The sequence below is a fragment of the Dromiciops gliroides genome, chromosome 1 (assembly GCF_019393635.1).
Source record: "Dromiciops gliroides isolate mDroGli1 chromosome 1, mDroGli1.pri, whole genome shotgun sequence".
In the NCBI taxonomy this organism is placed as follows: Eukaryota; Metazoa; Chordata; class Mammalia; order Microbiotheria; family Microbiotheriidae; genus Dromiciops; species Dromiciops gliroides.
The window spans coordinates 542,946,098-542,971,711 of record NC_057861.1 but is presented as its reverse complement, the minus strand read 5'-3'; the positions used below and the strand labels follow the sequence as shown (position 1 = coordinate 542,971,711).

Sequence of the window (25,614 nt, the reverse complement as noted above, 5' to 3'; positions counted from 1 at the left end):
GAGTATGGACTGGGAAGTACAACAGTTGTCATCATGTTTAACACCTGAAATCTGGACAACATTGATGGGCTTATACTTAGACTTCTCGAGAAGTCCATTCAAGTTTTTAAAAACTTGAGTTTTCTTCTAGGGCCAGCCTTCTGTTGTAATGGAAAAGTAGATGGATTTTGTCAAACCACCTACCTGATACTTTTTTCTTTTTGCCCCTTCACCAGAGCAAGTATCAGCAAAGATCCCTTTTACGATATGCTGGCAACAAGGAAAAGAAGAATTGCTAATAAAAAATAGCACTCTGCTGTTTGGGCAGTTCTATATTAAGTGGAGCATGAAATCGAGAATACAAACAGGTAAAATTTTAAAAACTTATCAAAGAGCACTCCCACCTCTACAGTTGGAGTACAGATGATGCAGAAAACCTTCCACAAGATACTCACCAGGAGACAAGTACTTTAAATAGAATACTGCAGACAACTTCCCAAGGATGAATGTATGGGAAATTAATGAACAGAAGACATGGAAGCCTTATGTATGCTTTGGATTTTCTATAACCTGGAGAAAATAATCAGGCTGATAAACATGAAATATTTATCCCTTCCTGCTTATTGAGCATATTGCCCAGGTTGGGAGATGTTAGAAAATACTGTTCTTATGATTTTTAGCCAGTATGAATTCTTTGTAATCCAGCCACCAGAACTGGTGTGATCCAGAACTTGTTTTCTCTATGTGAAGACCTTCTTCATGCCAATTGTACAACACATGACCATTAGCGGCAACGCAAATCATTCCAAATTCAATTGTTTGATAAAAAAAAGCCACCACTTTTTTTATTTAGAACTTTTTTCCTCTGATATATAGGAATATAGCTTTTATATACCTTTTTATATTCTGAAATTATACTGAAATAAACTTTTACTTTCTAACAATAGTATTTTTAGAATGGCAGCTATAAATTTAATTTAACTCCTGGGCACAAGTACAATGTGCCCTGAAAATATGCAGCTCCCAAAGGTAAGGGCTTTGGAAAAGAAAAAAAAAAATGAGTTTAAGTGGTAGGTGTAGACAATTGAGGTCGTGTCTTACTATGCTTACTGCTGCCATAGAGACAGAATTAGATGAAGTGTAAGGTAAAAGGCAGTATTATCCTTTTATCAAGATAATTTGACAAGGACTAGAATCCTGTGGGGATAGCTAGGTATATAGAATATAGAAGAAAGAGGTATCCAGGAATCTTTTAAAGAAAATTTTTAGTATTTTTATGGGGGGAAAGTCTTCCTTAATAGTGTCTAAATCTCTCAGATCAAAAAAAAAAATTATTTGGCTTTAATTTGCCCCAGGAATTAAGCATTAAAGCTAGTAACTGTAAACAACACAGAGGTGAGATAGAAGAGGGAACTTTTCCCTTTCTAACCTTAGCTGAGAAGGTGCCTTATACTTTTATGTGGCATTTTTAGCCCCACAAGTGTTTTCTAAAAAACAATTTATCAATGTTAAGGACATGTACCCTGGGGTGTTGATACTGTAATTGCTGATTGTCAGAAGAGGGAAATCCTCCAAACAGAAACATGTTATACATGTATTTGACTGGCCATAGGGAGCATATTCTCTGCTATCTGCACTACAAAACCATACGGTGAAACAGAGTATTGCATTTATTCCGTGACCTTATAAGGATATAACCAAATTCCTTAATAGAATGAGCTAGAAGTAATTTGTGAACCCTCTTTCTTCTTGCAACACACCTTTAGGCATGTTTTAAGATAGTTAATATTCCATCATAAGAGGGATAACTCAAACTATGGGGCAAATACATAATTTAAAAATATACATTGTTTTGGATTTTCTTAATTGCATGGCACTGAGATTTGTTTTAAACAGTTCAAATTACAAGTGCATCGGCTATGTAAATGGAACTTTGGAAGTTCCTTAGTACAGAGTTTTTAGAGCACTTAATACTCAGTCCCAATATAGCACAGATGATCATCACAGAAAAATAGTAGAGGCAAAGGAGTGTGTGTATGTGTAGGGATATTTTAGCCTGGAATCAAATAGAAAATCTAAAATATCAAAGCCGAGGAAATGCAAAATAAGTTAAAAGGCTACAGCAGTCAGAGTTCTAGGACTGAGCCAGTTAAAAGATCTTTGCTAACCCAATTTTATTTCCATAACTATATGATTTAGGTGTGGGACAGATTGTTCTCCATAGGACTCCCTCTACAAATATGACTATGTTGATTTGGTATTAGAAGATGACGCTGTTCTTGGTGTTATTTCTACCTTCACAAATGAAAATTAGAAAGCAGGTATCTTCTCCAACCAGAAAACTTACTAAATTTGTCTCACCTGCAAAGGCTATGTGATTCAGGTGCAGCGCGAAGATAGAGTATAGATAGATTTTGCAGTAGGAAGTAACTAAAACCAAGTCACAGAAAACCTCACATTTCAATTTCACTTTTTATGCCTTTGTTAAACTCAAAAAGGCAGAAGTCATCACTGATGTCAGCTAGATGTTCATAATGCTGAGAGTTGGTGATTGTGCGGGGGCACTGATCTAGATCAGGCCATTAAAAGGTAGAGATGCGATATGGAACAGATGTCATCCAAAGGTATCTGAAATCACTATTGCTATTCATTAATCAGTCGATTTGATTTGTTCCTGGGCTTTGGGGCCTCTTAAATGGTACCATAAACATATAGCAAATTTTACTTTTGGTTTTGAGAAAAGACAGTGGTACCTCCCTCAGATATCCCTCAGTAGTGCACGTGCAGCTTTGGGTTTCAGCTTTCCATGAAAGAGCCTCATGGACTATACCAGACCAAACGTTGCTAATGGAGATTGATTATAGAAACACTAAACATTGATTATAGAAACTATAGAAGCCTAGGATTGGGTGATCTCATCCACAACAGCAGTCTAATGGCTCATTTTCCTGAAAACCATGAGCACTTCCTTAATTTTCCATGTTTTCTCTCTCCTTACTTCTTAGAACGATTCTTTTAAATAAGTCCTTGGTGCAGGGGTGGGCAGGTATCTTTCTGGTTTTGACCTCACAACCATATTGGTGAAGCAGCATGAAGGAAATGCCTTATGAAAGTAAATGTGTTCTTTTGCCATAGTAGTTTGTAAAAGAACTTTACCTATGTGGATGTTTACATGGAAAATTATAGTAACTTATATAACTAAAATTATGTTGTGATAGCAAAAAAGTAGCAGATTTCTCTGCATTAAAAAAAAAAATCAAACTGTGGTTAGCTTATTTCTCTCCTTGACCCCACCAGCATTTGAGTGTGGGCAACAAGACTGTGTTGTACTTATAATTTTTTAATTTGCCACCAAAGGTATTCTATTGTTTTAAATTAATTTTGAACATTGTGACAGTATTAGCAGGGATGGAAATAAGGCCAACATTTCCACTAAGCCATCAATTAGGCTTCTCAAGGAGCAAAGCACCTCAGTGTCTACAGGGGAAAAGTAGCTGGAAACCTGGGCCAGATAAACTATTGTTCACAGAAGGGTGAGGACCCCTTCCCCAGCACCTGGAGCTCATCTCACAGGCTCTGGCTGGAGAGCCTGTGTAAGACAAAACAGCCTCTTTCCCTGTGAGGTGCCATGACTAATTTTTTTTTTTTTGCCTGATCCCAGGGAAGCAGTGAAGTGTTTTCCCTGTCCCCTCCATCCCAAGATTCAATCTTCCTCCTCTCCCAGTTGCTTTTAGGGCTTGCATTTTGCCCCAACTTCTGGCCAAAGACTGAAAACTTTCTTCAGGGACAATAAGGAGGGTGGGGTAGTGTGGACACAGCCAGGGACACTCATTCTAGGTAAGCTGCTTCCGTTGCACTTCTCATCCCTGTAATCTCTCCCTTCCCCCCCCCCCCAAACCAAGTTTGGCTGTGGTTATAAACAGATCTCAACCCAGGGAACAGTGTAATTTAGAAAGCTTTTCTCTTAAGCTCAGCTGGACTGACTACAGTGCAAAGTAACCTAGCTCTCCTCAAAGGTCACAAACTTTTTTGAGCAGTTTAACATGTGTGGTACCAAACTGGGTCAAAATAGAAGTTATTTATAGATGGAGCAGCATTTCATGCTTCATATAAAGCAATGCATATTTTTAAAGTTATAATTGCATATATCTAAATAGATATGCTTGCTGAGAAGTTAGGTCTGTTGTAGACCAGAAGCTACAGTTATCATTTGTGAATTATCAGTTTCTTATATTTTCTTGGAAAACATTTCTATTTACAATTAAATATAAAGTTAATTTGTAAATAATGTACAGATATGTATTGAATTTTGAAGTGTTCGTTACTCTGTACAACCACAATTTGCATGAAGAAACATTCTTTATCTATTCATATTTTGCTGTAAAGTGGATAGGATTGTTATATGGATGTAAAACTCTATTGCAAATATTGTGTTCACTTACAATAAAAGTCAAAAGTGTTGTTAGACAAACACAAGTGTCTAAGATCTGATTCTTTAGATATAAAAGTAACAGGTAAGTAAGCCCACTGAAGTTATTACTTGCATTGCAGCTGGCTTTCCTTTGCTAACTCTCTGAATGAAGGTCCGGCCCCAGTAGAGCAAATTAGTCTCCCTCCCCCATGAAAGATATTCTTCTTGAAGAATAAGTGTGCCACCCACTTGTTTACCTTCAAACAATGCAACTAGGAAGGAGTTAAGTTCAAATAACCAAAGCTAGAAGAGCTTAAAAATAAAACACAAACAAGTTGTTTTGACTTTGCTGTATTTTATATACTATATAAATTTTACATGCTATATATTTACAGTGGGGCAAGTGCTTTTATAATCTTTAAAAAAACAAAGATCAAACTTTAGACATCTCTGAACAACACAGACTGTATAAACCATACAGATTATTCAGATATAAACTGTATTAAATACAGTTTTCCCCACTCCATCTCCTGATGCAGGACCAGTGAATTATAAGTATATCACAGTTTGATAGCATTTCCATATTAAAAATAAAATCACAGTATGAATTTGTCTGTAACTAGAAACTTTAAGGGACCAAACTGACAACTCAGACTCCAATATTGTATAGTCAAGACAAGTGACTGTATAAAAAAGTGTTATGTAATAAAAACATACTGTAGGCTTTACAAATAAAGTTTGGGTTATACATTCATAATGTAAATGCTCATCATAACTGGTAAATTGATTGGTGTGTTTCCACAAAGTTCAGAAACAGAACTTGTCTATAAAATACATCTTCAAATCTTGAATACAACTAAAATGTGAAGCAAATTAGTTTCTAGTATCAGACATCACAGAAAACAGAGAGCTCTCTCTCAAAATTCTAGGTAAGAGCTTGTGAATCTTTAAATAAGTCTTTAAATTAAATATACACAGTTTTTTTTCTTTTTCTTTTTTTTCCCCTTCCCACTTCCCTCCCACCCCCTCCTTTTTAAATAATTCCATGGTTTCCTGGCTTGGTCTTGCACCAGATGTCTAACTTGGAGTAACATTACATGAAATACAAGTAATCAACCTGAGTCTGTAATTAAGCAGCATTTGAGATGTTCTATTCCAGGGCATTATTTTCAATGTGATTATATACACGGTATTTTACAACGGTCAGCAGTTGTAGAAAGTTTTCATCCATTTGGATTAAGGGTAATTAAGAAAAAGTCTCAAGGTAAAAATTAAAAAAAAGTTCTTCCATGGTAAAATCCTGTACAGTATTTACTGAAGAAGCACCACTTATGGATTTGAACAGTTAATCATTTTCTATATTTATAAATATAATTTAAGCTGTGTTGGGGATGGCTTCAGTTGAACACTCTGAATCTGAAAGACAAGATATACTGGAGATATTAGTCATTCCAAAGACAGGAAGTTTAGAAACAAAGAGCTTAGTTGGCTTAGCATCAGCTCTCTTCTTAATACTAATGACGTATTCATGTAGTTTTTAAATTAGAAAGATCTCAAAAGCCTTAGAGGAAGCTTTCCAAATTGAAATATTTCACCCTTCTTAGCTGTGATACGAAACAAATGCCTTAAGTTTTAGATGATATGAATGGTCGCACAGCAAAAACATTATCTGGGCAATCCATGCTCTGCTTCTTAAGGTCTCTACTGACAAGTGTCTGCTGTCTTTTTGAGCAAGTGGAACACTGCCCTGCCTACACCTGTGCTGCTCCAACTTCGTTGTAGGAGACCCAAACACTTTTTACTCCCATTCAAGAGCCACCCTAAACTCAATTCCCAAACGCAGTAACAGTGAACATTTACCAAGTATTTTATCCCCATTATCTGACTTTATCCTTACAATAACCCTGTGGGAGAAATGCTGCATGTATTATTCTCATCCCTGTTTTAAAGATGAGGTCTAAAGGCTAAGTCTTTGAGGGCTGGGACTGCCTGTTGCCTCCTTGGATTTCCAGCACTTAGCACAGTACCTGGTGCTTATTAATAAATGGAGTTTTGGGGCAGCTAGGTGGCACAGTGGATAGAGCACCTGCCTTGGATTCAGGAGGACCTGACTTCAAATCCAGCCTCAGATACTTAACACTTACTAGCTGTGTGACCCTGGGCAAGTCACTTAATCCCAATTGCCGTCCCTCCCCCCCAAAATAAAATAAATAAATGGAGTTTTCTTAAAATTGGATTTTATGTGATTCAGAGACTTTCCCAAGGTTACACAGATAAGTAAAAGTCAGAGGTGGAATTTCTCTCCAGGCCGAAGCCCAGTACTCTATCCGTTATGCCTTTCTGTATTGTGAAAATTTTGGAGGCATCTTTGAAATGTCTCAGAAAAACATAAAATTCACTTCCATCTTTCATACCATCATCTCATTAGTTCATGGTTTAAATTCTGGTTTATGTAATCTTTATCCTGGAAAATGGAAGTACCACCCTCCCTTCTCTACACTAAAATCAAAATCAAAATCAGATTTGAAGATCTGAACACTAAACTGAACTCTGCTGCCATCCAGTGCTTCTAGAAAACCTAACAGCTATCCTGGGGATAGGGATGGGAGTGGCAGGAGGAATGTGAGCTGCAAAAGGTGGTCTCTGGTTGAGAAGTGCTAACCCAGATGCATTAATGGCTTTTATAAGAGTGTTGACCATGTGTCTGTCAAGTGATCCACTTCTCTGAGGGACAGTTTTCCTCTGTGACTGCCATGTCCAATTCTTGAAAATTCAGGAGAGAATAAGTACATGAACTAGTTTCTACTCAATGCCTTTTTCTGGCCTCAAAAGATTTAGTAACCTTGTAAAATGGATAAAATTCTCTGCCATAGTTACACGTAGCTAAAAAAACAGCTTCCTCAGACCTAATTTTTGATAGTCCGTATTATCATCTAACTTTTCTAGGGTCATAGGAATAGCATAACAGCACACATAGTGAAATAACTCCAACTTTCACCTTCCTCTTTATAGTTCTAACCTTGTTAATTTCAAGACAAATAGCCATATACAAATATGAAAACAGCTTACCAGTAACTAGTGTATTTTTTCTTTTGAGGATGAGTTTTCATTCACCTAGGAAAAAGTAGGGGGTAGGAAACATTTTTATAATTTGGTTTTATGAAGTCTTAGTCACCCATGCTACAAATTTATGTGCAGTGATAACATTTTCAATCAACCACCTAGCTTAATGTTAGCTCCAGTAAATAAAAGCTTTTAAGATTTTAAACAAATAGTGACTGACAACTAGTAATCTATTTTATAAAACAATTCATTTGTTTCCTCTTTCAAAAAACCAAAAAAGACTAAAAAATCAAAACTTTTGCCTGATAGTTTAGTGGCTTTGGGACCAAAAGTTGACTCCCTCCACCGCCCGCCGGAAGAAATCAAGCACAGAATACACACTTACAATAACAAATGGCAATAAATTATAATAGTAAAGATCCCAGGTCAAAAGTCATTCATCAGAGAATCAGTTTAATGCGCTCAGAGAACGAGTCAAAGGAGAAAGGCAAAAATGGTCCATGTACCAGGATACCAGGATGAAGGACTTAAAGAAGTATGAAAGATAGATAATGAGAAGAAAGAGAAGGTTTAGCCTCAGCACAAAGAAAAATCTTTGTCACTGCAAGCCCAAATTGGCACCCCTTCCCTTCCCTAGTCTGGAGAGGCCTGGGAAAGGCGCACTGGTGTCTCAGTCTGTGTTCCTACCTAAAGCTCTTGGCTTACAAACCAATCACCAGTTGCGATCAGATTAAGGATAACATAAGATTAACAATTTAGAAGAAATGTAAAAAAGTTTCTTTTAAAATGCTCTGATTCATGCTACTAAATAAGAAACAAAATATTTTTGTTAGGATTTCAACATACTTTCCATCTAGATTCATCTGTACTTGCAGAACTGTCATCCAACTGTTTACTGGAAACCTTCTGACTGTAGTCCTTATGAGAGAGGAGGTCTTTAGCTGAAACATGAACATTTTTACATTGATGTAGAATTCCTTTAAGTCAGTGACATGATAAGCAGATGAACAAACTCATCTCCCCGTTTCCTGTTTAATACTGACCTACTAAATTGTGGGCAAGAAAGGAATCAAATGAGTTCCCTGATCACTAACATTTTGCATTTTAATATAAACTCAACAATTAGTTTGTTTTTAAAAGGAAAAAAAAAATCTGCTTCAGCCTTCATTTTTCAGCTAGAGATTTTGATCTGCCATATGCTCTCCATAAACTTCTCTGTAATAATCCTCCTGAATATTGCCAAGCATCTTCCCAGCAGAAGTTACAGTGAATTTCCTGTCTATTATGTACTGGTCCTCTGGAAATGTAATGGGGCTTTTTGGTTACCACCCTTTGTACTGTACTACTCAGTCATCAAATCCTCCTAACTGGACTGCAAATCCCCTTCTTTGAGGAGAGGGAATTATGTCTTCTATTGATTTTGTAGCAGCCCCTTCCCCCCAGCTTTCCCTCCCCACCACCCCCTGGCACACAAAGCACACAGTACAGCAACATATCCATCTGCAGCACAGCTGAAAACAGAAAGCCAAAAAGCTTTTGAGCAGCCAAAAGAGATATCACAAAGTTCATGCATCTTGCTCATGGAGAGGTACCTCAGACCCACACTGGAGCCTATTTATTGTCAAATCACATATACTGAAATTCTAACAAGCTTCGTTATATGGTTTCGAAGCCACCACAGAATAGAAGCAGCAACTTAAAAGGGGTAAAGTGGGTGTTACAGGTAGACAGATTGACAATATCAAAAAGTGGGAGCTAATAAATAGCACGGGAAACAAGCAGTTACAGGAAATCAAAAAGCATAGCAATCTGGGCCCATTAAAATAGCAGCAAATAACCCTATACACCTCAACAGACCCTGGTGGCATCAGTGGAGCATAGCACAGTATAATTAATCAATGTTCCTAATGGTAAACCACTGTCACCTAGAAATGGTTTAAACACTGGTTACTACGCTTTGGCAGCAGTGATAGAGTCGGCTTTCAGGCTAGGTTCAAGTTTCACCTCTGATTTAGGCCAGCTGAGTGGTGCTGAACAAGTGCCATTAACCTTCCAGGGCTCCAGGTGACTCTGAAGACCATATGTTGTTGTAGAGACTCTGCCAACCAGCTTTGGTGGAGCAAGCTTCCATTCTGAGGAGTTCGCTACATCAGTGAAATCTCAGATCTAATTCCTACCCATACACTCTGTTTAAGGTGGCAAGGAAGCATATAATCAACATACTTCAGAACAAGAGTTCACCTTTTTGTGTGTCACAGACCCCTAGGACAGTGACTTATTGAGGCCTCTGGATGCCTTCTCAGAATAATCTTTTAAAATTAATAAATGAAGGAAATGATAAATTTCAGATACAAATTAGTAAAAATAAAGATATGATTTTTCCTATAGAAGATCACAGAGCTCCTGAAATCTATAGCCCTCAGGTTAAGAACTCCTGCTACAGAACTTCCATAAAATTACGGCTAAAATTTTGAAAATGTTTGATACTTTAAAGGGGTCTGTAGACCTCCCACTATTTGGAAATATCATTTATTGAGAATTATTCAATCCTTGAAGGTTTTGTATAGCTGAGGCTTTGCTACACACAGATTTTCAATAAATGCTGCTTGTTTAGGAGTGAAAAGTAACCATACACAGCAACTGTATTATACTGTACAACTCAGCAACATACAGGTTAAAATCACAAAAGAAGAATCTCTTCCATGGAAAACAAATTTAGTGTGGCAAAAAGGCCAGAGAAATAAACTAGGCCATTCCAACAATGGGCACTATCATATGGTATAAGACCTAACTGATTAAGGATTCTGAGGCCATAATTCTTGGTTCAAATATAAAGTCCAAAGAGTAACAGGTACAATAGTAGTTCCAGTAATCAGGAAAAAAAGAAACCATACAGAAACATTGATCACAGGCTTAAAGCAAATTTTCAAAGGCCAATAGCATCGTCAAATCATTCTGTCTTCCCCCTCTCTCCCCCCCTCGCCCCATGACTTTGTTGAACACACATGCTCACATGACAGCTATACACAGGCATTCATATAATGATGTGCTCCTTTACAGCTAAGTTATAATCTAAGGAAACGCTGCTCCAAAGAACTGTTTTATTTCAATGGTTATTCATTTAACACTATTGCTATTATAGCACCAGGAGTTGTTAAAGAAAGCACAGGAATGACTGGAGAAGGGGAAAAGACTTCTATAACAGCCCACATTATTCAAAGTAACTATTTAGTTTTTCTAGATCTATGAAATGTCAAGTCATACAGATACCTAACACAAGCACTGTCTAAACATATATAGACTTTTCTTACTGTAAAATAAAATTCTTCATTCTTAACTCCTAATGTTTCCCCTTACCCTGGCCATACTCAGCGGGGTGACATTTATGATCCTGGCTTTCCATTCTTAAGTGTTTGGTTTTCCCAGGGTGATCAGCATCTTCCTCATGAAAAAGTTTATTATATTTCAGGTAGTCCTCAGATGGCAAGCCATCTTTGAAGGGAGATTTGTCCTTTCTCTCCCAGGTTTTGTTATCAGTCTCAGAGCAGGAAATCTTGAGTACATGAAGATCTGAATGTTCAATATAGTCCTCTGATTTTTTTGCATGTTTCTTCTTTTTCTTCTTCTTCTTTTTGTGTTTGCGAAGGTCAGCTTTGGAGTTGGCTACAGAAAGATCCGAATCTTGATGATGCCTGCAGGAATTAAAAGCCAGAGTGAAAAAAAAAAAATCACATCAAAAGAACATGGTGTGTTGAGTGCTATACCTTATTAGGGACACTAGCTGAAGACAGTGGGTAAAATTCTGGTTGCATTAAGTGTGCTTTCATAATGATAATTAAAGAGCTAATTGGGATAGATAGGGTGGCCTGATGGGTCCACCAAAGGCAATGACCAATAAAATCATATTCTCCTTCTCCTTGGTTACTATGTTATATGTGTAACAAAATCTATTCCACCAAAGGTTTTGATGCTTTTCCCTGAAACTAATGGTTACGGAAGACAGGACTGAAGACTGCTTTTGCCCAATGCTTCAGGTACATCCAAAGGCATTACTTTCTTTAACACTACCATGTTCTTCCATCTATTTGCCACTATTTGTGATTATCTCTTTATAAGGCTTCAAGTTTAAAAGCTAATGTTAAGTAAAAAATGAAGCAATTCTATCCATTTCACAAATTTAATGAAAAGGTCATTTTACATTTTCAAGAATGTACACAACCAATGAGCTATTCTCAAATTGAGAGAAAAAAAGTAAACAAAAGGCCAAGAAAACAAATGACACCTCAGATCACAGTTTTGAACCACTCAAGAAGTGTCAAAGACATCATATGCCTTCCCCCCAAAAAATGTGTTTGCTAACAATGTAGGGTCCAAGACTTCTCTCCTACATTACTAAATAGTTAATTTTTGGATAAACCTGAAGAAGAAAAAACCACAGAAACCCTTGGGGAAAAAAAATATTTACTTAACATACTCACAGCTAAAGAATAAGGACTTCAATTAGGACATTCCAGTTTCTATATAAAAAGTTCCAATTTTTCAAAGTAACCTGGACATTTACATTCAGTGAAGTTGTAGAAAATCAATTAAATCAAATAACCTGTGAGATTTCTAGAAGGTATTTCAGCCTTCTCCGAAATAAGATGGCAATGTTGTTTTTTAAAAAAGTTTGTCAAGTTCAAAGATTATCACAACATCAAATTTGGTTTTGTATAGTTGAAAAGTTTGGGATTCCACAAAAATATCCAAACAATAAATTTATTTGAATATGGCAGGTTCTTTCACTTTTTGTTAAGTCAGAAGAGGCTGACTAAGCCCAAACTAATGAATAAATGTTATTTAAAGAAAGCTCATACTGATACATACTTACTTGCAACTTCGAGTTCTGTGTTTGTCTTTGGATTTCTTTTTCTTTTTCGATTTTTTGTGCTTCTTTACTTTCTGCTCTTCTAATGGCTCATTTTGCAAGGGTTTGGGGATTTTCTTTTCTAAGTCACTGTCATTATTTTCTATGCTATCATATTTCCTTTTCCTCATTTTTACAATTTCATGCTCATGAAACTGGCTACAAATATTTGAACTGTTTTCTTCAAGTGCAATTTTGTCATGAGAATATTTTTCAGGATGTTGAGGAAGAGATGCACAATGGGACAGGTCTACTTTATTACTGTTCGAGTGATGCCTTTCTTTCTCTTTAGGTGCTGGCTCATGAACCCATTTGCTTTTATAATAGTCCTTGTGTGATCTACTATTGTACTGACTTGCTTTGTCATATTCTCGATCACTGTGAGATGGCTTCCACTCTCTACCATCCCTTGAAGAATAAGGATAATAATCACTGTAATACCTATATTTGTCCCATCTTCTCATTCCATCTGGATATTTTTCCCGACTCCAAGATCGCTCACTTTTAGAATGATAATATCTACCCCTTTCCTGATCAGACTTTCCTCTACTTCTGGACCTATAATGGTTATGTTTTCCTAAGGATCTACTGTCAGGGCTGCTGTTTTCATTATGAAAAGGTTTATATTTGCTTCCATTACAGTGTTCTGATTTATGGCGGCTCTTTTTGGTCCTTTCTCTGCTATAGGAGACCCTTTTTTTATAATAATAGTTCTCTGTTTTGCTCCTACTTTGCTTTGTTCGCTCTCCACTGGAAGAACGATCTCTTCGGTTATGGTAATGCCCTTTGTCCACTTTTCGGGGGCTGCCACCTTTTTCTTTAACTGGAGAATTACTTTGAACTTTTTGTCTAACTTTATTTTCTTCACATCGTTCACTATTACTTTGTTCAGTGCTTCCTTTTGAATAATGATTCTCTACAATTTTATCTAACTGGGTAGCAGACAGTTCATTAGTAGACATGTCTATACTTTTAGAAAGGTCCTTTGTTTCTTTGCATTTTTCAGTACTAATAAATACTAAGAGTTTATTACTATCACATTCAGTGTCAAAATTATTTGAGGGAGTTTGGCTCAATTTTTCCACTGTGTCTACTGATGCAGAGTTCAGTGAATTCTCCTTCAATGCTCCCTTTATTTCTTGGGGTAGTATGATCTTTTCATCTGTGAAATTCCCAGGATCACACTGTTTGGGAAACTGATCATCTCCAATGGCTTTCTTGTTAGCATTACAATGACTAATGATATTGGGAAGAGATTCTTCTGGTTTTGCCATAATACTTTCAGGAGTTTCTTCTTTGGTAGCAATGACATTAGGATCTGAGGGTGAAAAGGTATTCTTTATTTTGCAGCTAAGACTTGAAGTAACTTTATCTAGTTGTTCATAGGAAGCTGAACTGTTGCTACCAACCACAACTTCTGTACCAAGTTCTTCTTCAGGTGGTTTCTCATTTCCAGTTGAACTATACAAAAACAAAAAAAGGAAAAGGAAAGGAAAAAAGAAAATTAGTTCAAAATGAAACATCAAACGAGCTTAAAAACTATTTCCATAGAATGAACACACACATTCAAAAAAATATGGGTATACTTGTTAGTTTTGGACTAAAAACCATGCCCTTAGGGAAAAAAACTATGTAAATTATCCATTTATAAAACATTACATATGAAATATTATTACTACAATTACATTAAATGCATTTGTTAAATATTAAATATGCTTAAACTCAATGTAAGGGCTATCATCTTTAGACGCTTCCAAAACTTTGGTACACAACATTCTACTGAGCTCCACCCCACTTTTGGCCACCATAAATGCTAGAATTTCACTATTTCCAAATAGCCTTTATCTCTAATCATATTCAATTTGTTAAATTCTACCTATCAGAAGAGGTCAAGTGGACGGATGTGCAAGTTTTTTTCACCTTCCCTAATGTTCTGAGGCCTGTAATTTTTACCAGAGAGAATTTCAGATATAAAGTTCTCTCAATTAACAATGAGCTTATATTTCAATGGGTCTGCAATCTCATTAAAGTAAGATTACTCCTTCTAACAGGGTAAATCACAAGCCCTGGACACTGTCTCTTCCTGTTAAGTCCTATCCCTGAACTCCATTAAATTTTTATAATGTACTTGGGACCTTCCTCTATATTTCTTGACATCATATAAATATAAATATATCATATGGGGAGTTACGCTTCACATTTTATTTTATTTTTAATTAATAAAAAGAAAAAAACAGAACCTAAGCCCTTGTAACAAAATATACATAGTCAAGGAAAACAAATATCTGCTCTGGCCATGTCCAAAAATTGTCTCAATCGGAACATTGCGTATAGCACATCTCTCTCGGGAAGTGAACTGTATTCTTTTTTTGTGTGTGTGTGAACTGTATTCTTTATCTTCTGTCCTCTGGAATTCTGGTTGGTCATTGCACTGATCAGAGTTTCTGAAGACTTCCAAAATTGTTTGTTGTTGTGGCACAAATTGTTCTCCTGGTTCTGGTCAACTCTGCTTTTCTGTACCTATAATCTTCCTAAGGATCCTCTAAAACTATGGCTTTCTTCATTTCTTATAGCCCAATAGTATTTCATTACATTCATAAATCATAATTTGTTTAGCCAATCCCCAACTGATACACACTCCTTTGGTTTCTAGTTCTTTACCATCACCAGGACAATTATGAATATTTTTGTACATGTATAATAATAATAGTTAACTTCTATATAGTCTTTACTATGTGCTAATAAGTCTTACTTTACAATTATCTCATTTGAGTCTCACAACTCTGTGAGGTAGGTGCTGTTATTATCCCCATTTAATGGATGAGAAAACTGAGGCAAAGGTTAAGTGACTTGCTCAGGGTCACAAAGCTAATAAATATTTGAGGGCAGATTTGAACTCATGTCTTACTAATTCCAGGCCCAGTACTCTATTGATTGTACCACCTAGCTGCTTCCCATTGGATCCTTTTCCCCTTTCTTTGATATCTTTAAAGTAGAGGCCTAGTAGTGGTATTGCTGGGTCAAAGATCATACAGTTTAGTGGAGGAAGAGTTTCAAATCGTTTTTCAGAATGACTAGACCAATTCATAGATCCACCAACAGTGCATTAATGTGCCAGCTTCCTCACAGCCACTACAAAATTAGTCATTTTTTTTTTGTTAACTTTTGCCAATCTGAGGAGTGAGAAAAGGAACTTTAGAGCTGGTTTAATTTGTGTTTATCTAATTAGTGATCTAGCACATTTTTTTATGCCATTGATTGAATTTCTTCCTTGGAAAACTATCTGTTTATATCCTCTATTCATGTATCAATTGAGGTAATAGCTCTTATTCTTACACATTTGAATAAGTTCCTTATATGCCTTAGAAATGAGATCCTTATAAGAAACTTGCTGTAAGGTATTTCCTTCTACTTATGTGTCTCTCTTCTACTTTTAGCTGCCATTGGTCCTCACTATCCCTTGTTTGGTCTTCCCTAACAACATATCTGACAAGCAATTTCTTCTTTGCCCCCTTGTGTTAATGTTACCCTTTACATTATGTGACCAGTCTCCCTTCTCAGATGACATCCTTTATACTATTTCTCTTGCACAGTTCTTTACTGATAATGGGCTGGGTCTATTCATACCCACTATATGCACCCCCATTACCCTTTGGATCATGTGCAACTTTAATTTTTCAGAGATGGAAATGTTTCTTGTCTGGAAGTACCACAAGAAGTATATTATTGTTCAAAAAAGAAGGAAGGGGCAGCTAGGTGGCGCAGCGAATAAAGCACTGGCCCTGGATTCAGGAATACATGAGTTCAAATTTGGCCTCAGATACTTGACACTAGCTGTGTGACCCTGGGCAAGTCACTTAACCCTCATTGCCCCACAAAAAACAAAAAATAATTTTTTTGGAGAAGAGCACTTAAAGTAGCATTTTACTCTATCAAAACAATAGTCAATAAACAAGTCTAGTACAGGCAGTATAGAACCAAGACCTGCCTCAATACTGACTATATGAACTTGGTGAGTCTTTTAAGCCTCTCAGTTCTCTAGACCAGAGATGTCAAACAGCAGCAGCTGAACCAGATTAAAATGTAATTTGATATCATTGCTCCAGACTATAAATTACAGAGAAGGTGCTGACCTACATTGATAGAGAGCTTTTTCATCATCCAGGGGTTCTCTATCAGTGTAATCACAATTTCATTCTCTATCCCTATCTTAAACAAGTATAGTAGAATCCTGTAGTCTCTGCACCTCTGTGACTGTAAAGATATAGTCTACCATAGAATGTCATTTGCAAAAGCCTGCCTATTCCCTAAAGCTCTGTCCTGGTCCCTCCTATATTATCTTCCTACATTCTTTCTTGGTCACCTCATCAGCTGCCATGGATTCATCTGTGCAGATGAATCCCTGCCCCAACTGCTTAATGAGCATTTCAAACTGGATGTCCTGGAGACACCTCAAACTCAACATGCTCAAAACAGAACTCTTCCTTTTTCCTCTCACCCCATACCACCTCTCTTCTAAATTTCCCTAATTTTTGTTCATTTTTGTCATTCATGAGTGACAATTGTTTCATTTGTTTGCACTTGTATCCCCAACACCTAGCTAAGTACCCCACCTTGACTCTTCACTCTTACTCACCCTACATATCTACTTAGTTGCTGACTCTTGCTGTTTCTACCTTTACAACACCTCTTGCATCCTTTCCCCTTCTTATCCATTCACACAGCTACCTGAGTTCAGGCCTTCATCACCTCTCACCTAAATTATAGCAACAGCCTATTAATCAGTCTTCTTACTTCAAATACTTTACCATTCCGGTCCATCCTATACACTGCTACCAAAGTAATTTTTCTTTAAGCCCAGATTTGACTAAGTGACTCCCCAACTCAACTGATTCTAGTAGTCTCCTAATGCCCTCAGGATAAAATATAAACCCTTCTGTTAAGCTTTTTAAGTTCTACACAACCAGGTCCCAACATGTTTGTGTTCTTCAATTACAGCTCTACACAGGCCATCCCTCATGCCCTTAATCCGCTCTTCTCCTCCCCTCCATCTTACAGAATACATTTCTTCCATCAAGACACAGGTTAAGCACCACCTTTTGCACCAAACCCTTCCTGACTCCTCCAATTGTCTAGTGTCCTCCCTCCATAACTACTTGTACTAGTCTTTATTCTTTTTACAATTATTTCATATATACGTATATGGACAGCTAGGTGGTGCAGTGGATAGAGTGCATGACCTGGAGTCAGGAAATTTAATCTTCCTGAGTTTTAATCTGGCCTCAGGCATGTACTAGCTGTAACACCCTGGGCAAGTCACTTAACCCTGGTTGCCTCAGTTTCTTCATCTGTAAAATGAGCTAGAGAAGGAAAGAGCAAACCACTCCAGCATCTTTGCCAAGAAAACCTCAAATGGGATTAAAAAGAATAGGGCATGGGGGCAGCTAGGTGGTGCAGTGGATAAAGCACTGGCCCTGGATTCAGGAGTACCTGAGTTCAAATCCGGCCTCAGACATTTCACAGTTACTAGCTGTGTGACCCTGGGCAAGTCACTTAAACCCCACTGCCCCACAAAAAAAAACAAAAACAAACAAACAAAACCAAAAAAAAGAATAGGGCATAACTGAAAAAAGATGGGAAAACAACAAAAATACTTATATATGTATTTGTCTCCCCTGTTCAAATGGCAGTAGCTCCTTCAGAGTAGGGATTGTTTCATTCTTTGAATCTCTATGACCTAAAAAGCATTTAATAAATGCTTGATGATTTCTGGTTATACCTTGATTGAGGGTGCCCTTGATGTACATGTGTAAAAGATTTTAAGGAAAAAAGTATCCAGAATGCTTTCAGAGAATATTATGTTGACAAGATGTGCTCTTTACATTTCAGTTTCCTTTGCTATATTTTTCTAAGATTCCTATGTTAATAGTAGGCCAAGAAAGTATAAAATTCACACATTTCTTCATGACATCACATGTAAAATTCACACACACACACACACACACACACAACTTTCATTATTGGGTTTCCTAGACATCAAGTACAATCAAAACTCATAATAATTTAGACTACACTATTTCAATATTTATGATACTACCTTTTATGTGAATAGTTTTGGGTTTTTTTAAAACAATTCATAAAGCATTTATATATACGCACATTTTATCATCTGATTCTCACAAAAACTCTGCAAATTGGCAAGACAAATAGTATTATCTCCAATTATTGCAAGGAAAGCTTAAGGATGTCAAATGACTTGTCCTTGGTTACACAGACTAGTAACCAGTGGTAGGTCAGGAACTAAGCTCCAAATTTTTCAACTCCTTTCACTTTACTACCTAATTTAGTTTATTTGAAAGTAAGAAAATCAACCACATAAACAGATCACTAGTAGGCACATTCAACCTACCCAAAAAAGAACTGTGTTTAATTCAAAAGATAGTTATTATGTCCCTACCATATACAAAGCACTGTGTGAGATCCTGGGTCTCAGAGGCAAAAATATCTCCTGCTATAAAATAATTTACATTCTACTCAGGGGGTACAAAGTATATTTGCAAATACTACAACCTAGGGAGTAAAAGCTGCAAAGGAGAGATAAGATGAGTGATTTAGGAATATGTGAGAAGGGGAAAAACACTGACAGTTGTATGAGTGAGGCTATACAAAAGAGACATTTGAGTCACAAATATTAGTTCCCTACTTTTTTTTATCCCTCTGCATTTGCTAAGAAAACTGAAGTTTAAAGTCCAGTCTCCAGGATGCCATACTCCTTGAGGTAGCTATGAACACCCTGCCATCTCAGAAAGGCCCCAGAACCTCCAATGTCCAGAGACATTCCAGACCAGTAGAGTGGTCTTCCATTTCTTTTTTTAAAATTTCTCCTCAATAAACTCCCCCCAAACTGCATCACATGAGGGCTGACCAGAGTTGGGAATAGGCAGCTCCTACAATAAGCAGATCAATTTTGGAAGTTGTGCTTCCTCCCATCTTATTCCTGGTCAACAGAGAGATTAATATTGGCTTTCTGATATCCCTGTCTGGTATTCTGGATATTATTCCACCTAATGCTATAGGACTCCTTTTTAGCATGGGGTCCCTTGGCAGAGCACTAGGCTTGAGGCTTCTGTGCCTTTACTGTTGCCAGAAATTGACTCAACAGTATCACCTAGCACTAGGTCTCCATTCCTGCTAAGCCTCCCACTTGAAGCTGTTCCAGAAAAAGTCACCTACTTCCCATTCCAGGAGTAGCAAAGATATCACAAAACACAACTGGACTGGACCTGTGATTTCACTGTTGTAGAGAGCTCCCAATAAACAAACACTCTCTAGTGACGTACATCCATCAACTCCTCAATAATTTATAGTCTTATACCTGGCAGCAGCTACAGATTAGCATTATATATTCATCACAGAAAGATCAGACCCTTCCTGTTTTCAAACCTTTAATCAATCTTCAATCTCACTGATATGGGTGCTACTTTTAATATGAGACCAAAAGCTAGACATGTTTTCAATGTAACTCCTGTCCGTGACCCTAAATATTTGGTCTGCTATTGACTTCTCATATGTTCATCATGCCTGTCTTTGCTATAAGTGAAGATTATTTTCATAAAACTTTCATAAAGCTAGGAATGATGGGCATAAGAGTTAGTCAATAAAAGCTATTTTACTTACTTTTTAAAAAATAAGGTCTGTAATTTTTTCTACAGATATATGGAACATTAATCTCTTAATTCCTTCAAAACTGTGTCATCCCATAATGTACCTCTACCTTGTAAACTTGGTTTAGTCCAGTTGCTCTCCCTATCTTTGTTTTCTTTAACGCCATTTCAACTTCTTTAAGCAATACATTTAGGAGTATGAGTATAAATCACTGTCACTGATGGAAGAAAATAAGTTTATTATAGAAATCTTGATTGAGCTTTTCCATTATTCATCTGTTCATTATGCTTCAAGAGTTACTCTTAAATGCTCTCAGGATGATGTGGCTAAGTTGGGTCTTTAGTTAAGTTTTCTGTAAATGTTTTTTCTTCCATTATTTCTTGCTGTTTTATGAGGCACAATTTTCTAATATCCTTGTTACAAATGAGTTTATATTCTAACCTGGTATAGCAGTTGGATGCCACATCCCTTTTCTTGGCAAGAAAATCAAATGTTTGCTGACAGGTTATTTTTGGTCTCTTCTGGTTGGTCTCTTCTTGGTGAGATGAATGATTTTTTACATTGATAAAGCTTCCTTAGGAAGTAGGAATAGTCTTTGTCAATATCTGTTCTTTTATCCATTTACCATTTTATAGCATCAACAGCTCATCTGAATAGATCAGACTGAAGTTACCTCAATTTTATGCCATGAATTCTAATTTTTATTCTTTCCTATAATTAGTATTGATTTTTATCTTTGTTCAATTAAGTTGATGGGTTGATTGTATGTAGACAGCTGACTCTGAAATGACCCTAACATCAGTAACCATTTGTTTCTTGTCAATTCAAATAAACTCACTATTTGTTGGGTGATGTTACTTGCTGTTTTGCCACATCAAGCACCTTTCAACTCTCTTAAAGGATACATTCACTTTATTCATGAGGCCTCTGTATCATCTATAATTCTCTGGCCTCTCTCATTTCTTACTTCTGAATCATATTTTTAAACTTTTTTTTTTTTGCTGTCCTTCCTTATGCCACATTTATATTGAAGTCATTAAGCATTAAAGCATATACTCATTCAATGACTCGATTATTTTATGTAGTGTTTCTCTATGTTCTCCCCTGCAATAGCCACAAGGCTATGAGCTACAATTATCTTCCATGGTCTTTTTGCAAATACTGATCATGAGCATTACTTATCATAAGATGACCAAGCACTCCATGAAATGATGTTTCTTAATGCCTCAGGATGTTGGCTAAAAACTCATTCTACCAACTCTTTTACCTTTACAAGAAGAATTGATGTTATCCTTTTATTAAACTATCATATTTTTTGGTCTTCTAGTTTCATTTATAACAAGAATCTGAATATTGAGATGATTTAATTCACCTAGTCTTCTGTCCACTCAATTACTGGACAAGGATTTTAAATTTAATACAATGGACAGACAAGTTAATGTTTACAGTAATCACTGTAATTCTTAGGACAATCCACCACCTTTTTCTGCAATTGTCACAATTATGGCAGAAGCAGAAAGGGCTGCACAAGACTATTGTGTATTTTTGTTTCATATATAGCCATGAACAAAAATTTCATCATGAATGGGCCAGTTTACTTATAATGAGACTTTCTGAATGTTGTTATTTTCAAAGTGTTTTTTAATAATTGAGATGAACTATGTGGTTCTTTTTTCCTCTAAGAAGAAAATGACTGGGGAAGCTAGGTGGTGCAGTAGATAGAGCACCAGCCCTGGAGTCAGGAGGACCTGAGTTCAAATCTGGCCTCAGACACTTGACATGTACTAGCTGTGTGACTTTAGGCAAGTCACTTAACCCCAAGTGCCTCACAAAAAAAAAAAAAAAAGAAGAAGAAGAAGAAAATGACTATATAACCACAAAGCAAAAAAGATAATAGGGGAAGGGAAACAGGGAAGACTCAAGCAACAATACTTATTCATAAACAATCTTGGTAAGATTGTTATTCTGAGAATTCCTTTTGGACCTGTAATGAATTCACATTTTTTTGTTGAAGCTTGACTTCATCATCTTCTGAGTTAGTGTCTTGATCTTCCCTGGTTCTTTTTTTGTTTGTTTGTTTGCTCATTTTTCCAGGCTAATTCTTGACTGTTAACTTCATGTTAAAGTTGCACTCTGCTCCTAGTGTGGAGAGGTCATCATCCCAAGCTTCAGGTTTTTCACGTTACTGTTTTTTCTTTCTTTTGGGGGCAATGAGGGTTAAGTGACTTGCCCAGGGTCACACTGCTAGTAAGTGTCAAGTGTCTGAGGCCGGATTTGAACTCAGGTCCTCTTGAATCCAGGGCCGGTGCTTTATCCACTGCACCACCTAGCTGTCCTACATTACTGTTTTTTGAGATAGTTCTAGGGCTCTATAAATTTTCAGTTCTTCTAAGAAAAGATGTGGTCACTGTAGTCCAAGCCTGTCCTCTGGTCTGTGAGTGACCACAAGTACTCTTCTACACCCTACAACTATGACCAGGGCCTCTGCTGCCCTATGGCTACAAGTGCTTTCACGCCTTATTGACCCTGTAATTGTGACTCTGGCTCCTGCTCTCCTGTGGTCACAAGCATCAGTACTCCTTTTTGCTTTGGACCTGACTTGGGCCACTGCTCCCCCATGAGCCACCACAAGTACTCTTTTCTGCCCTCTTACTGCAATGAGGGTCTCTGCTCCTCTGGAATTACAAGCACTAGTGCTCTTCTTTGCACTGGGACTGCAACTCAAAAATGTGTATGGGCAATGCAACAGGGTCTCGTACCCAGGGCATCTCCTTCTGACCTATTGTCAAACCCCTTTACAATCTATAGGCTGAGAGCTCCTGAAGTTACTGCCACCACCAATGCAACCACTCCTAAGGCCCAGCACTGGCTTTCTGGAGCGCAACCTGTACTACACTGGGATCCAGGCCTAATTACCACCTTGGTGAGACAGACCTTTTCTGTTGACCTCCCAAGTTATCTTGGGCTTGAAAATTATTTCACCCTGACCTTTTGTGGGTTCTGCTGCTCTGGAATTCAATTTGAGGCAAGATTTTAAAGTTGTTTGTAAGGGAATTTGGGAGAGCCCAGGTGACTTCCTGCCTTTACTCCACCATATTCTGAGGCTTATTCCTGAACCATGTTATATTATATGATATGCTCTAGGGAAGGAGGCCTGGAGTTGAGTGAAAGGAAAATCATCATTACAAGTAATGAAACAAGTATTGTTATTTGTACATCCAAGGAATTATGACTGTCCCAAAATTTATAATGAATTATTCTTGATAACTTTCCTACTTTTGGGGGTAAAATGAATGAGATATCATTCCGTAATCATAACAGTATGAGTGCTGCCTAAAATGAAACCCTAAAACATTAACTCACAGCATTAAAACATTGGAAGTTGTTAGAACTAGTTTGCAAAATTCAAGAATTATTCAAGGGAGAGGAGTGGTTTATAAGTACCTTGGCTGACAAGAGAATTACGGAAGGGATGTGCTGGTTGAAGATGGAAAAAATAATTACAGAACTCACTTCACAACAAGGCCAACTGGAATTAGAATCACAGTTTTATAGAAGCAAAGAGGTAGAAGAGACTTTAGAAGTTAGCTAGGTGGCAGCTAGGTGGTGCAGTGGATAAAGCACTGGCCCTGGATTCAGGAAGACCTGATTTCAAATCCAGCCTCAGATGCTTGACACTTAACTAGCTGTGTGACCCTAGGCAAGTCACTTAACCTTCATTGCCCCGCCCCAAAGTCATCTAAACATGCCCCCTCCCTTTTGAATGAATTCCCTAATTCCCTAATTCCCTTTACAACACCCCCAACAAGTCATCACCTAGCTTTTCTTGGAACAGTTCCAGTTCTAGAGTCTGCTCATTATGTTTTCCAAAACATTTAATTGTTGATAAGTTCTTCATTAGAGTGAACTAAAATCAGTTTCCCTATAGTTTCTACCCAGTAATCCTGGGGAGAGAAAAATTACACAGAATAAGTCTAATTATCTTCTACATGACAGCCTATTAAATTTCTGAAGACAGATATGACTCCTCTAAATCTTCTCTTCTACAAGCTAAACACCTCTCAACTCTTTCAGCCATTCTTTTTTTTTTTTAAGTGAGGCAACTGGGGTTAAGTGACTTGCCCAGGGTCACACAGCTAGTAAGTGTTAAGTGTCTGAGGCCGGATCTGAACTCAGGTACTCCTGACTCCAGGGCCGGTGCTCTATCCACTGCGCCACCTAGCTCCCCTCAGCCATAATTTATACAATACAGTTTCAAGTTTCCTCACCATTCAAGAATTAAAATACCTTTTGACTTTGTTCTCCACCCATCTTACTTCCCCAATCATACTTCCAATCCCTCTTTCAAAAAATCTTTTAAAAAAATGAAGAAATTGTTTTCATTCACAGATCCCTTTGGGAATAATGAACTGCATTATATTCATTTAGGGAGATGATGCAAAACTGACTGCAAGAGCATATAAAGAATATTATATTCAGTTCTCAAATTTTCTAATATTAGCTGTTTTCACTAGAAATTAATATTCTACTTCTTTCTTGATGAAATACTATCATCATTTTGCATAAAAGAACCCCAACTTTCCAGAAAGTAAAGCAAGCATTTTTGTCTTAATCCATAATCTTACTAGCTTTATTGGTCATTACTAATGGGCCCTTTTTATTTTGGATTCTATCTCCCCCTTGGGAACAGAATTTAATATTTGCCAGAATTCCTGCTGAACATTAGGGTTCAACAATTTAGTTGTGACTCTCTGGTATGTATATTATATTCATCCAAAGTAAAATTAAAAATCATAAAATATAAGGTCTGGAAGGAACCCTTGAACCAATTTTGTCTGACTCCTCTCAAACTCCCCTCAACATAATGGAAATGAGGAAAAAGAAGCCCAGAAAGACCAAGTGATTTGCTCAGGGTCACACAGCTAGATGGCACCAGAGTGGGGACCAGGATTCTGTGTCTCCTGATTTCTAGTCCAGTACTTTTTCGGCAATACCTCTGTTGTAGATGTGGAAGGAGGGATTAACAACCATCCTTGGGGGCAGCTAGGTGGCGCAGTGGATAGAGCACCGGCCCTGGAGTCAGGAGTACCTGAGTTCAAATCTGGCCTCAGACACTTAACACTTAGTAGCTGTGTGACCCTGGGCAAGTCACTTAACCCCAACTGCCTCACTAAAAAACAACAACAACAACAACAACAACAAAAACCCAACGATCCTTGGCTTTCTGAAGAAGCACTAGTAATAAATGCTGAACCTATTATCTTTTTTTTGGTGGGGCAATGAGGGTTAAGTGACTTGCCCAGAGTCACACAGCTAATAAGTGTCAAGTGTCTGAGGCCAGATTTGAACTCAGGTCCTCCTGAATCCAAGGCTGGTACTTTATCCACTGCGCCACCTAGTTGCCCCCTAAACCTGTTATCTTGACTGATTATGTCTCCTCTTCTCCTAGGTATATAATTTATCAGCTTTAAACCTAAAGAGTCCATCTTTGCTTAAGTCTAACAGTTCATCTAACTTGTTGCTTTTTTACTTAAAATTCAGCCTTTCATGAAGTTCTGCGGCCTGAAGAATTCTCTTCTATCAGTATCCT

The 25,614-nt window shown here is 37.3% G+C and overlaps 2 protein-coding genes across 7 annotated transcripts in view; one reads left to right on the top strand and one right to left on the bottom strand.

Moving 5' to 3' along the window:
• Positions 1-4,462, top strand: part of CYTH3 (cytohesin 3) — a 142,419-nt gene extending 137,957 nt beyond the window's left edge. For both annotated transcript variants that reach the window (XM_043975488.1, XM_043975489.1), the window contains exon 13: positions 216-4,462. In XM_043975488.1, coding sequence (XP_043831423.1) covers positions 216-288 — 73 coding nt within the window. In that variant the 3' untranslated portion in view covers positions 289-4,462. The remainder of the gene's footprint in view (positions 1-215) is intronic.
• A 271-nt stretch (positions 4,463-4,733) lies between these two features.
• Positions 4,734-25,614, bottom strand: part of USP42 (ubiquitin specific peptidase 42) — a 56,602-nt gene continuing 35,721 nt past the window's right edge. For all 5 annotated transcript variants that reach the window (XM_043975709.1, XM_043975710.1, XM_043975711.1 and 2 more), the window contains 5 exons: positions 12,324-13,820; positions 10,811-11,145; positions 8,300-8,394; positions 7,460-7,504; positions 4,734-5,806 (listed from right to left, as the gene is read on the bottom strand). In XM_043975709.1, coding sequence (XP_043831644.1) covers positions 7,466-7,504; positions 8,300-8,394; positions 10,811-11,145; positions 12,324-13,820 — 1,966 coding nt within the window. In that variant the 3' untranslated portion in view covers positions 4,734-5,806; positions 7,460-7,465. The remainder of the gene's footprint in view (positions 5,807-7,459; positions 7,505-8,299; positions 8,395-10,810; positions 11,146-12,323; positions 13,821-25,614) is intronic.